Below are 15000 nucleotides of genomic sequence, written 5' to 3'. Positions count from 1 at the left end.
CTTTAAAAAAAAAAAGAAAAATAATAATAAAAAACAATATATAAGAAAAATAATAAAATACACTTGCCATACATACCTTTGATAAGTTATTAAAATTGAGAATAAATTCGATAAAAATTTGTTTTTAAACGAGCTAATATAAATTTCGTCTCTATATTATACAATTTATTCATTAAAAAAAGAAAAAAAAATTCGATCGATCCAGGTGACGCGATTCGAACTGCCCGATTTGTTGTTCGACGAATCGCACTTTAGGTTAGTAATAAATGAGGTCGTCACCTCCTCATTCGTTCAATAAAACTGGTAATTATAGCGGTAGTGTTTCAGACTTGAATCCTTATAGTATGGATTCTAATATCATCATTAACACTGTTAACAGTAGAAGTAGAAAAAGAAAAATAAGTGAAAATTGTAATAGTAAAAAAAAGAAAATAAGTAAGATGGATGAAGAAGAAAAAGAGAGAATTAGGAATGGAAATAGGGAATATCAAAGGAGAAGAAGAGAATCATTAACTGAAGGTCAAAAGCAAAAAATAAGGGAAATTGACAAGGACGCACATAGAAGTCAGAGAAAAAACCTTAATGATGAAAGAAGACAAGAAATTTTAGAAATTGATACAGAAGCGCATAGAAGTCAGAGAAAACCTTAATGATGAAAGACGACAAGAAATTTTAGAAATTGATAGAGAAGCACATAGAAGTCAGAGAGAAAACCTTAATGATGAAAGGAGACAGGAAATTTTAGAAATTTTCTCATAATTTTATGTGAAATATCTGGCGGGTACATTAATAATCATCTTCCTTTAAAAAATTGGATAATTTTCATTGAGAAAAAGTATATATACATACATTTTTTTTAATTAAGAGTTTATCGAATTCATCAACATGCTGAGATCTCAGGGGCGAAGCCCCTTTCTAACAAAATCTAGTAATAGATAAATAAATAAAAGCTATAATAATGTAAATGTCAAATATAATACATAAACGCATAGGCACAGTCAAACAACAAACAGGTAAATAGTAAATAATAATAAATTGACATATAACTAATGATAAATGAGAATCAAACAGACAAATGATGACAAAACAAAAACAAATAATATAAAATAAATAATAATCATTACAGTATCTTGCTTAGGTGTTTACCTAAATGATTTTTAAAGCTTCGAACTGAACTACATTGCACTGCCTCTGCAGGAAGTTTATTCCATTCATTAACTACACGGTTGGCGAAGTTGTTTCTACTCACTTCCAAATTGAATCTATTTCCGGACAGTTTGAGACCATTGTTTCTTGTCTGATTCTCATTCAGTGTGAAAATTTTGTCACTTTTGATGTTGTCCATTCCCTTTAGAATTTTAAACACCTGTATCAAGTCACCTCTGAGTCTACGCAAATATTCTCTAATGCTCTAACGTCCAAGTATTGTCTTCTGTTAAGATTAATGTTAAGCATATGAACACCAGTAAAGAAAACTCTTAGTCATCTGGAGTACTTTCCTTACAAACCGTTGTTCATTCACCTATCTCCCATTACAATAAACTTGTTCGCAAATATTCTCTAACGCTCTAACGTCCAAGTATTGTCTTCTGTTAAGATTAATGTTTAGCATATGTTGGGCAATCACTTTCATACATGCATTCCTATTATTCAACAACTGGAATAGTTTTGTTTGGAAATGCTCTATATTTTTTTTTTTTTTTTTTTTTTTTTTTGGAAAACCCAAATCCTACTTTACACATACGTTCATCTTGTCCATCACCTTTTGCTTGGTTTATTTATCTATATATATATATATATATATATATATATATATATATATATATATATATATATATATATATATATTTTTATCATGTTACGCCCACTCATATATATATATATATATATATACATATATACATATATATATATATATATATATACACATATACATATATACATATATATATATATATATATATATATATTTTTTTTTTTTTTTTTTTTTTTTTATCATGTTGTTACGCCCACTCATCTTAACCCTGTGGCTTGTTGGGGCTTCCCCTCAGCTGAACAAAATCAGCTCACAGCAACCGACTGAATAATCACTGAATCGAGGTAGGCATTCAGAGGATTAATCCTATGACTCGTTTTGGGTCTTTCACAGAGCAGATTAAAAGTGTCTGGTAGCAGAATAAATATACAAATCCAGTCAAGTAATGAAATTATTAATATCTTCCCGCTTTGATGCCCTCCTTTCTATTCCTAACATAACGCTTTTTAGGCCACGTCTTCAAGCTTTACCCCATCTCATAACCACACCCAATAAATTTATCTTTAAAGAAACATTCTCCCATTGTATAGGTAATTTCAATTATCTTCGCTTCTTTCTTCTTATTTTTTTAACCTGGCCGAACAAACCAAAAACGGGTCCTCCTTTTGCTGAAACTAACGCCAGGCAGGCGATTTTTTTCCTTGGTGCGCTACACATCACCTGACCCAAGAACTTCGGTCTCTCTGCCCCTTCTCGTGGTATCCTCTCTTTCATGATGTTTCCTTCATTTTCTGCTCATTCTGCACCTTTTCCTTCCCGGAGTAGAACTCCTGGGTAACATCCCTTCCCTCCTCACAAGTCCCCCCTCCCTTCCCTGCAACTCCTTACCCTTATTCGTGAGTAACACACACGCGCGCATACACGCACAGATACACACACACACACACACACACACACACACACACACACACATACACGCACATATAGACACACCTTTGACCGTCTCTTTCCCCATATGCAGTACCAACTCTTGATATGCTCTTCACCTTACCCTTGTCATCTTCACCTTCCCCTCTACCCTTGCTTTCTCTCCATTCTCCCTGTTACTGTCATCATCTTCCCTTCCACACCATTACCATCCCGTACGCCTTCTCATACACCTGTTTCATCCTCTCCCCAACCCCATCCCCAACCCACAGGTCTTTTTTTTTTTTTTTTTTGTTACCGTCCCCTGTACACGGCATCCCTGCAGCTTAAATGGGTTACACACTGTATCATCCCCACTCTTCTCCTCCGACGCCACACCTTTTATTAAAGATGAGGAGCTTGTACCAGAATGCATTCAGCTCCGGCCAGATCTTTTACCTTTGCCAAAGGTGCTCGAATATTATCGACAAATGGCAGTCACTTTTAACCGCTGAGGATCAAAAATGCTAGATCGATTTACTCATTCACAATTCGTCAAAACGGGCTCCAAATATTATTTGAATTTACTGGACTTCTTCCCTTACGTTGTCTCTTCATTTCTTATTTTCTCCTCTAAGTTTTCCTTTTATTCCTCTACCCACTCATTTCCTCCCTTATTACCATTCACCAATACCCATTCTTCGTGCCCCAGTTTCTTTGCCACCTACAATGCACACCTTTATTAGACCCAGCGCACTTACCCCTCCAACATCCCTGCGTGCGTACACTCTTACCTTTGGTCGTCTCCTTATCCGCTGGCTCTTCTTCCTTTTGACACTTCCCACCTCGTTCTTCTTCTTTCTTTCACTTCTCCTTAGCTCCTAGCTCCCGTAGATATATCTTCTGTTCACTTCGAAGATCTTTACACAGCGATTTTTTGCTCTTTCTCTCACTACTTTTTCAACTTGGCACTAGTGTACCAGACTATGTGGGTCTTTCACGAGGAAGTCGAGTCACGCTGGCCACGAGCCCCGCACTCCCACACACGAGATAAGAACAATTCACTACCAGCACTGACCACTGCCATCAACCACGATCGACACTTAACTGCCGTCACTTTCTTTCGATCTATATAATACATAAATATATATTAATATATATATATGTATATATATATATATATATATATATATATATATATATATATTACATCTAATGATAAGCAAAACACCCGCTTAAATGAATAAGAGAGACACTTGTGTAGAATAATAAACTATTAGAACCACCTTAGATCGAATACCCGAAACGACACAAGAGAAATATATATATATATATATATATATATATATATATATATATATATATATATATATATATATATATATATATATATATATATATATATATATATAAACATAAAAGAGAGACACTACAGTAAAGACGTTCACCTCCAACCAGAGAGAGTGATGAAGACGCGCTGGAGGAGCTATGTCCCAATGAACACGGGCACGGCGGCAAGCATGGAACACCTCTGCATCCCGTCGCTGCTCTCTCGGTCTTTGGAGTGAGCAACGGCCTGGCGGACGGAGAGGAAGAAGAGGAGGTGGAGGAGGAGGAGGAGGAGGTATAGAAGGAGGAGAGAGACGGGGAGGGATAAGCGATAGGCACGGCACGGAGGCGGTGGGAGAGGCTAGGCATGCTCACGACACGAGGGAGAGAGGTAGCGTGGCGTTGTGCTGGATACGGCCGGAAGATGGTGATAACCGTGACAGCGAGGTGGGCGCCGGGTAAGACGGTGTTAGAAGAAGAGAAAAGTAAAGGGAAGAGGCAAAGATGTAGTGAATAGACAAATGTTCATAGGAGTAGTAGAGAAGAGGAGGGTGGAAGAAAATATGGTGAAGTTGAGGATACAGAAAAGTTATTCAAAGGCGAAATGGGTTAGAGGTTTGGAAGAATGATAAGGGAGAAGGGTGAGGAACGATTACCATACAACTGAAGAGTAAATGGGATGAGCGAAGAAGGGATAACACAAGAAAACGAGGCGGTACACAACAGAATACCCGAAGAAGAAAGAGGAGAAAATGGACTGAAGGGAAGAAGAAAAAACGGAAATGAAGATAAAGAGGACAAATAGGACAGTAAAAAGAGAAAGTGAAATTAGATTGAAAGACGATATAACAGAGCAAGGAAGGTAAAACAAAGCAAAAATAGGTTAAAGTGCTGGAAAGAATGGAGACAGACGAAGGCGAGAGAAAAGGAAACTGTCGTTAATCTATAGACGAAATGGATATATTATTGGGTAAATGATACAAACTAGAATGAGAAAAAGTAGAATAAATAAGTAAAGAACATACCATCCCCTCCTGGCAAAACTGAATGATATAGCCCTTTATTTGAACGCATGATTTTTAGTTCCTTATCATGTTCATTTTCTTTCTACTTTTGTGGTAGCGTATACACTTTTAAGACACTATCTCACGCATTATTTTATAAGATTTTCAATATTCCCTCAAAGTTAAAGTTAACAAATCATAATGCAATTGCTACACCCTCCTCCCAACCCTACACAGACGGTAAGAGTACCTGCAGCTGGAGAGAATATTCTTAAAAATTAATTGCTGTTCGGGCTTCATTTGTTTCTCCAGCTGCAGTTCAGCTCCAATTATTCATAAACGTACTACGCTCAAGGGGTTGGATGGAGATAATAAGACAGTCTGCCGAAATAAGTTAGCGGGAAGCAAAACAAGTTTTTCATAAAATACTAAGCGAGGTGCCATTTTCGCGAAGTGAAAAGCGAGACACTTGTGCAGAATAATAAACTATTAGAACCACCTTAGATCGAATACCCGAAACGACACCAGATATATATATATATATATATATATATATATATATATATATATATATATATATATATATATATATATATATATATATATATATATATATATATATATATATATATATATATATAACTGCTTGCTACAGTTAGTGATTAAAATGAAATGTTGATAGAATAAATCACGATGCACAAATAGAAAAGAATAAACTAAAGATACATACATACATACATATACCAAGGCTTTTTCCCCCTTACAAGGGAGGTAGCCAAAAAGGGAAAGGCATAAAAACACTCCCACCCATTTCATCCCTACATACACTCCACACCCCTCCCACCCTCCCTCTCATCTGAGCACCTCCTGGATGACGGGTCATCCCTGCACCCTGCCCACCGCCCTGGGTCAGAAGCAGTGTCGCAAGACACAGCACATCCACAGCAAGGCCGCTTCATTTAATCGGCGACCCCCCCTCTCCGTCCCCCCTTGCATATAAGGAGAGGACGGGGAGAAAATCCCTTCGGGCTGCGTCAAAATTTACTCACACATACTACCCCACCCCCCACCCCCCTGCCCATTCCTCCTCATGCAATCACAACATCATCCATATACAACCATTCTCCACTCACCTCTGTCTTCCGTCCTCTCCCTTCCTTCCTCAACAGACATTCCCCTCTTCCCCAAAGCCCCCTTCACCCCATCCATCCACCTCATCCTTGGACGTCCCCTCATGTTCACTCCCTCCACATCTGCCTTCCATACCTCTTTTACTAGTCTTTCTTCACTCATTCTTTCCATGTGTCCAAACCATCCTAATACTCTTTCATCAACCCTATCTCCCAAATCCTTTTTCACCCCTGTTCTCCTCCTCACCTCCTCATTTCTCACTCTATCCAGCCTAGTAACCCCCACCATACTTCTCAGACACCTCATCTCAAACACATTCAAACTCCTTCTCTCTTCTTCTCTTATGTTCCACGTTTCTGCCCCATACAGTGCTGTTGGCACAATCACTCCTTCATACAGTCTGCACTTCGCATCCATTCCCAAATGTCTATTCCTCATTACACTCTTTAATCCACCAAGGCATTTACTCGCTTCTCTCAATCTACATTCTACCTCCACCTTCACTCCACCTTTTCCTGCTACACTTGCACCCAAGTATCTAAAACTATCCACTTCCTCCAGTCGCTCTCCCTTAATGTTCACTTCCAGTCTACTGCCACCTTCACCCCTTGTACATCTCATCACCTTACTTTTACCTACATTTATCTTTAGCTTTCTTCTATCACATACTCTCCCAAACTCTGCCACCAACTTCCTCAATCCCTCCTCTGACCCTGCCACAAGCGCAGTGTCGTCCGCAAACAACAGCTGGCTCACCTCCCACTTTTCTCCATTTTCTTTAACCATCTCCAATCCCTGACCCACTACTCTAGCATTCACCTCTCGCACCACCCCATCCATGTATAAGTTGAACAGCCAGGGCGACATAACGCATCCTTGACGAAGTCCCACCTTTACCTCAAACCACTCACTCTCTCCATTTCTAATCCTGACACAAGCTCTACTACTCTCATAAAAACTCTTGACAGCTCCCAAAAGCTTTCCTCCTATCCCATAAATCTGCATAACCTCCCACAGTGCCTTTCTGTCTACCCTATCATAAGCCTTTTCCAGATCCATAAAAGCCCAAAAAACATCCTTCCCCTTTCCTATAGCTTTCTCACATATCTGTCTTACCACAAAGATCTGATCTACACAACCTCTACCTGTCCTAAATCCACACTGTTCCTCACCAATTACTCCTTCTGTTCCTCTCCTAATCCTCTCAATTAAGATCCTCCCATAAGCCTTCCCTACTACACTTAACATCAATTAAAACATGTTCCATTAAATTGGGTTGAATTAAACAAGTAGAAACACTGAATTAAATCAAATACTCAAAAACTACACATCGGCATGGCAAAGAAGTCACAGATATATTCGGATTTGGTGATATCAACTCGTTCACGATGTCTTTAGTGACTTATGATTTCCGTACATACATATACCAAGGCTTTTCCCCCCTTACAAGGGAGGTAGCTAAAAAGGGAAAGGCATAAAATAATTTCTACCCATTCCATCCCTGAACACACTCCACACCCCTCCACCCCCCCCCCCTCTTATCTGAGCACCTCCTGGATGATTTCCGTAGTAAGAGATGAATTAATATCGACCAATTCCTGCAAACCATTGTCAAATTCTATACATTTTATCTTATCCTGGGATGGCAGTTTTGTTCCTTTACACTGAGAAACCTAGGTTGATAGTTTTGCAAAAAGTTATAATATACATTCATTCATAAATATACACACAATGATTGCTGAAGAACATGAAAATTGCTTTCCACTATACGGATAACGACATGAGGAAAATAAATAAGACAAATCCTCCCCAGACTGAAATGTGCAGCAGTAGTGGAATGCCCACCCCCACCCCTGCCTGCACACAGAAAATATCAGCAAGATCAAGATGAATAATACAAGGAAAAAGGGCCAACAACCAAAATGGTTTCCAACTTTGCAAATAAGCCGTACGAAGAGAGACTTGTAGCACTGGACCTGATATTATTAAAGAAACGAAGACAGAAGTGGCTTGATTGCTGTTTTCAAGTTAGTGGAAGGGGCAGACAAAAGTGATAGAGATGATCTTTCCATTTGGAATGGAAGAGCGTCACGACGTCATGGGGGTGAGCTGAAAAAGACCACACGTCTCAAAAATGTGAAGAAATGAAGTTTTCCATATAGATTTGTATACTCCTAGAACAGTCTATAAGATTATACAACCCAAGCAGGAATCACACATAAACTTACAACTAGGTATGATAATTGGTTAATAAGAGACAATATCCCACGTGTTTATTTTTGTTTCCTGTGTAATAGGTAAATCCAGTTAGGTGAATTAGGTAGATACACACCACACACACACACACACACACACACATGCAAATATATATATATATATATATATATATATATATATATATATATATATGTATATACATACATACAAACGCACACAAACACATGCATATACATATACACACACATACACACACAATTAGTACACACCAAATGATGGCATGCTCCTTTCTGGAGAGAAAGATGGCACTGATCTGGAAATATGCCAATGTGGCAGTGCCGCCGCCATTCAAACGAGGAAACAGCAGTGAGGATCCACCGGAGTATGGACCGACTGATGTCCTTGGCCTGCACGAGAGCCAAAAAGTGTGAAATCTTGTAAAAGATAAGTGGATGAGTAACTTGGAGGAGAGGGGAATACTGGTTGACAATCCATTCGGATTCAGAAAAGGAATGGCGTTTATAACCATCCTGGTAAAATCTTATTCGGGAGTGGCCGATGTACTGCTTGGGAGAGAGGGCTGGGTGGATTGTGTATACCTGTATCTGAAAAAAAAAAATACCATCGACAAGGTGCCACACAATAGATCAACACGGAGGTTAGTAAATGTAGGACTAAATGTGAGGATATCAGCATTGATAAAAGTTTTTCTGAATAATAGACATGTGCAAAAAGTAGTGAAAAATTAAATGCAAGATTAGAGAGAGGCGATCAGTGGGGTACCACAAGCCTCGGTATTAGCACCAGTGTGTATCAATGATGTTGAATGGGATAGGCAGCTACACAAACTAATTTGTAGACAATATCATATTAAAAAAAGGGATCCCTGTTTAAGGTGAGGTGGCCCCTTACCCTTCACTTATCACACATCCTTCCAAAACCCGATTCGTTATCCTTCTTGCTTGATCCTCACGCGGATTAAATATTACCCCTGACCATAACTACACTGTTCGGATCAGAAGCAATGCAGCAAGACACTAACCTCCACAGTATCAGGGCCCCACAGCCGAAGCTGGTTTTCCCCCACCGCTTCATTACATAGCTATCCCCAATCTACTTGAAAAAATATAGGCCAGACAAAAAGAAATTCCTTCAAATCGCGTCGTTTCCTTTTCCATTTACCACTTTCCATTCATACTTATCTTTTATTCTCACATTTCCCAGCTCGACAGAGTCTTAGTCTTGTTGAGACATTATGACAAGTTGAGAAAGATGGAGGAAGAAGTCACGAGTTTAGTCCTGACCAATTTCGTTTTACGCATTCCTCTGAAGAAGCGTAAAGCGAAACCGGTCAGGAATAAACTCGGAACTCAGATCTGGACAGTGATTTCTCCTTCTACCTTTCTCATTCTTAGTTTTCCCCTCAAGTTCCCTCCATCCACTTCTACTTTCCACATCCTTTTTGCTAGTCTTCCTTTATTAATTCTTTCCATATATCCAAACTATCCCAGTATTCTTTGGTCAATCCCATCTGTCAACTTCCTTTTTCCAGGCTCTTCGCCCCACCTTCATATTTCTCAGTCAATCCATTTTCGTCATCCCTTCCATATTTCCTAACCACTGCATCTCAAACACATTTAAGCTCTTCCCTTCTGACTCTTTCAGAGACCAAGTCTTTTTTCCATACAGTGCCGTGGGCGCAGTCACTCCATAGAGCTTCCATTTTGTGTTCACGAATTTCTTCACACACACACACACAGATATTTACCTGATTACCTTACTTTAATTCAACTTCAACCCTACTCCTCCATTACCTACTACATCTAACCCCAAACAATTAAAAAAAAAATCTACTTCTTCCTGCCTCTCCATCTTAACTCACCTCTAACCCATGACCACCCTCACGCCTTATATATCTCATCACCTTACTGTTGCTCACATTCACTTTCACCTTCCTCCTCTAATATACCCTTCCAAATTCCACCACTTACTGATTCGGTCTATTCTCTGACTCGGCTACTCGTGCAGTGTCATCAATAAACCACAGCTGGCTCATCTCCCACTTCCCTCCACTATAACTTACTAGCTCCAAACCACTGACTTACACCTTCGTATTTACCTCCCTAATCACCCCATCCATGTGCACATGTTGAACAACCATGGTGACATTATACAGCCCTAGCGCAGCCCCACCTACGTCTCAAACCCTTCATTCTCCTCTTTCCTTATCCTCACACAAACTCTACTACTCACGTAAAAACTGACCACTCTCAAAAGAATTCCAACTATCTTATACATCCATAATACACCCAATAACACCTATCTGTCAATTATGTCGTACGCCTTCAAACCCATAATAAAAACAAGGCATCATTACCCCCAACACATCCAATAACATCTATCTGTCAATTATGTCGTACGCCTTCAATTTCATAAAAAAACAAAAAACAATAGACATTATTATCTTTTGCTGTTTCGCTTTTAAATATCTATGCACCCTCTTCGTTCCCAGAACTCACATTGAGCTTCCCCTCCGAATCCTCTCAATGAACACCTTCCCATTTTGCCAACTATACTTAACAGATTGACCCCTCAAAAACTACCAATGCATTCTTATTTGTTTTTGTTGTTTCATGTAAAGTGGAATAAAGTGGAACTATACATGCACTCCTCCAATCCACTGGAACATCTCCCTCCCTTAGGTACATATAAACAGTCTCTCGCCATTCTACTGTGATCCTACATGAATCATCAAACCCAAGTGTTTTACCATCTTTCGTATCTTCCAGTGCTCTTTGTATATCCTCTTTTTTCATGTTACTTTTTCCCATCCCAGTTATCTCCCACTGCCACTGAAACTTTTCCTATCATCCCCCAGATTCAACAGATCCATCAAGTACCTACTCATCTTCACTCACCACTTTCACTTCATTCGCATCTGTCCTTCACTGCCCTCTACCTTCTCTTTGCCCGTCTCACTCCCCTCCATTCTTTCCACTTCCTTATAAAAAGCCCCCATTATATATCTAACCTACCTTATACATTTCCCCTTGCGCTTTACCTCCACCCTCTTTCTCCTATACCTCTCACACGCTTCCCTAGTTCTACTTTGCAACCTGTCTTTATATGCTTCCTTCTCTACCACCTAGGGTTGCCAACTCTGTTAAGCTACAATAAAGGACACAAAAACTTTATTGATATTTATCTAAGTGGCTATAGATCATAATAGATGCCAATATTAAGTGCAGTTTAAAATTACATTTCTCTTACCTAAATGAAAATACAAAAAACAAGAATGAGAAGACATTTATTTTGGCTTGATCAAAGAATTTTAATCTTTAAAACTATATTTGCCTTGGCTTTTTGCTGCCTTCAGAAAATTTGTATCATCTTTGATGTTTTTAGCGAATTCCAAGCAATTATCTTTTATGTTAAAATATATGAGAAGTTCATTCTTAATTCAACAGAGCATCAGTTCCTTTCATCTCTCCATTTAGATGACATTAAACTAAAAACTCTCTCATAATAAGATGATGTTCTAGGAATTGATAGTACAAAAGAAACTATTTTGAAAACATTGATACATTTAAAGTCCATAGATTTTAAAATAAAATACCACTATCTGCTTGTTGTTTTTGAGCTTATGGAGAGTTCAGAGCTTTTGATAATGTCGAAGTTTCTTTGAATTAATACTACTTCATCAAAAAGTTCATCCATCTTTAATATAAGCTTTCCTTCTAGCTTCAAATATTCTACTTCTACAAATTTCTGAAACTTTGGGAATGAATGGCCTAAGAAACTTAGGTTTGATAATTCGCCGAATATTGAATTTTCATCGAAATCTACTCAGGTTTTTTTTTTCAAATATCTGATAACATGAAATATTGGCACTACTATTGCAAGTTTTCTCGCATAAATTTCACTGGTCTTCTGGTATTTATAACAAATCACGGCTCGATTTTGCGAAAGGCCTCATCAATACTATATAAAAGACCACGAGACTATAAAAATAACCGAGCAAGTGGGTCTGCCCCACACCTATCATAAATCTACCTTCCTTCCACTTCATTCTTTCCTTCCACTAAACCCCCAATTCCCCCCTCTCTCTCCCCATCTTATCTATCCTGGCCTCTTACTACCTTGTATAATACGCCATACTTGTTTTGGTTCTTCGTGAGTTCAGTTGATAGACGGAGGTATTGCCTTTCGAAACGTCCAACGGTACCTCCTTTCTTCCTCTTTTTTTTTTTTTTTTTTTTTTTGTGATTCTCAGATTTAGTAACATCGTTTACGATTTTCTGGTTTTCCCAAAATGAATGCATTTTTTTAATGGAGAATTGAGTTATACATGAAATGAGGCTAATTTTACACCCTGGTATGTGGTCTGCTGCTCTGTGCTTCTGGTATTGTGCGGACTAGAGTTGATAGAGTCTGCACCCTTACAAGAAATAAACACTTTTGCAATTACGTCTTGAGAGTAGGGAATTGAACTACCAGTCAAAACGACTTCAAAATAAAGGACAAACAGTGTAATTTCAAATGTCAATAAAGGACAAGGACAAACAGAGCTGAATAAAGGACTGTCCTTTGAAATAAAGGACGGTTGGCAACCCTACTACCACCACCGCCTTCCCCTCTTCGTCCCACTGTTCGCTGCATCTTCTAGTGGCCCCTCCTCATCCTATTTACCGTCTTATGCACTTCCTACTGTCTCCTCAAAACCTACCTGTATAGGGAGTTTTACACAATCAAACATGTTGGCCAACTCGCTCATCAAACCTCCAACACAACATGTTTGAAGAGTAGTTACACGTTCAGACCAAAAAGACAGACAACATCAGTCGGTGGCAAGAGGAGAAGGGGGCAACATGTCCCTTACTCAAGACGAGGTGATGGCAATTGGGGTAGTGATTGCCTTCAACGAAAAGAAAAGGAAGCGTTCAAAGTGGACAAAGGACTGGTTACTGATAAGGGACCACATTTCTCATACCAACTAAATGAAGGAGCTGAAATTACACCCAGACGATTGGCGCAATTATATGCGCATGGACGAATCAACATATTTAGAGCAGCCCTGTGCAACCTGCGGCCCAAGGGCCACATGCGGCCCTCAAAGGCTTTCATTGCGGCCCTTTCTCCTAAAAATAAATAAGCTATAGTGCGGCCCTCAGAGAGAGAGAGAGAAAGAGTGTTACCAACTAGAGCCCACCGAAAGTTTGACTAAATTCATATTCTTGTGTACCAATTTCACCATATTTTTTCTATTTCGTTCACTAAGGTACAGATTTTAATTATATTAGAACAGAAAATAACATATTACTTGAAATTTTTAATTATTAGATTGAGTGATCCTTGGCTGTCTGTCTATGAGTCTGACACGTATGATTCACAAACTGTAGTATGGTACGTGTGTTCCCACCTGTCAGTACCGCTGCCTCACCAGTCTCCGTTGTAACTTCATTTGTTGTGGTTGATTTGTGATTACCAGTAATAAACTAATTATCTATCTTTATCAGTATAATCTCACATAATATGTCTTCGATCGTATTAAATAACATGAAATAGTAAGGTTATGTGGCCCTCCATACCAATAGAGTCGTGACTAGTGGCCCTTGGGTAAAAAAGGTTGCACACCCCTGATTTAGAACTTCTGAATTTGGTCACTCATTACCTGTAAAGACACCGTTATGAGAAGAGCAACATTGCGTTTTTTAGCAACGGATAGGTCTCTGCAAGGCTTGAGATTTTTAGCTCTCATCGCAACTAGCACCAAGAGAATTTCAATTTGGCGACAAATTCATGGATCAATTTAATGTTTATGTTCAAGGTTAACATAAATTCATTGAGTTATTTTAGTTTTAAAATTATATACAGTAACAATCCCCATATATACACATATTTTCATATATTATTTTCTTTTGACGTCCATGACAATGGTTGTTATAGTAACTATAAAAAATGGTTAATTAATGGATAACACGCTGTTTTTATCACATGCTCGTACAACTTCTATTCTCGTATTATCAGCCGTACCGAATAACCCAGCTGTCCAAAAGTGAGGTAGAGAATCTGGGTTCGGTTTCCAATGCCTGAAGTTGTGAGCGTTGGCTGAGGAAATTAACTTTGGGAAGGGCGACAATGTAGGATGGAGCAGTTTTCTGACGAGTTTATGACGGATTGGCTTTTAGTGTCAGTCTGCGATAATCGATCAGAATTGTACACTGCCATACGCCATCACTTCACCGTATTCCTTCACCCACCAGCTTTAATAATACTCTAGAATGGCTTTGATATTATCTAACAACATAAATCAACATGTAACTGAACAACTTGAGGGTGTATTTGCATTTCCAAGTAAAATACACATACACACAATGGAAATAAGCGTACATGCTTTTTGTGTTATCCTCGGCAATTTGCATTTATTATTTCGAACTATGTGTTCTTGTCATTATTTGCACTTCATGTACATTGATTCATTGCCAAATAAAGTCTATCTATCTATCTATCTATCCACACGAAATTAATTGGCGAAATTGATAAACACCTTAGATTTGAATATTGCGTACACACTCGCGGTATCTACTGAAAAATGTCACAGAAGTTAACTGAATCTATAGAAAAGAGATTAGACAGTGGAGTTCGTTCATTATCCGT

At 38.6% G+C, this 15000-nt stretch overlaps 1 protein-coding gene across 6 annotated transcripts in view; it reads right to left on the bottom strand.

Moving 5' to 3' along the window:
- The window catches only part of LOC143027304 (putative G-protein coupled receptor CG31760), a 552124-nt gene extending 547749 nt beyond the window's left edge, over positions 1-4375 (bottom strand). For 3 of the 6 annotated variants that reach the window (XM_076188582.1, XM_076188586.1, XM_076188590.1), the window contains exons 1-2: positions 4111-4224; positions 3457-3790 (exon numbers count right to left, since the gene is read on the bottom strand). Coding sequence is in view for 1 of the 6 variants with exons in the window: in XM_076188576.1 (XP_076044691.1) it covers positions 4111-4360 (250 nt within the window). In the remaining 5 variants the exon portion in view is untranslated. Of the gene's footprint in view, positions 1-3456; positions 3791-4110 lie in introns of all 6 variants that reach the window. The other 3 variants (XM_076188583.1, XM_076188576.1, XM_076188594.1) reach the window with 3 other exon arrangements.
- Positions 4376-15000: the final 10625 nt, after the last annotated feature.

The sequence above is a fragment of the Oratosquilla oratoria genome, chromosome 1, assembly GCF_046742065.1.
Source record: "Oratosquilla oratoria isolate Oo_2021 chromosome 1, ASM4674206v1, whole genome shotgun sequence".
NCBI lineage: Eukaryota > Metazoa > Arthropoda > Malacostraca > Stomatopoda > Squillidae > Oratosquilla > Oratosquilla oratoria.
The sequence above is the reverse complement of the archived record's forward strand: the minus strand, read 5'-3'. Positions and strand labels throughout refer to the sequence as shown.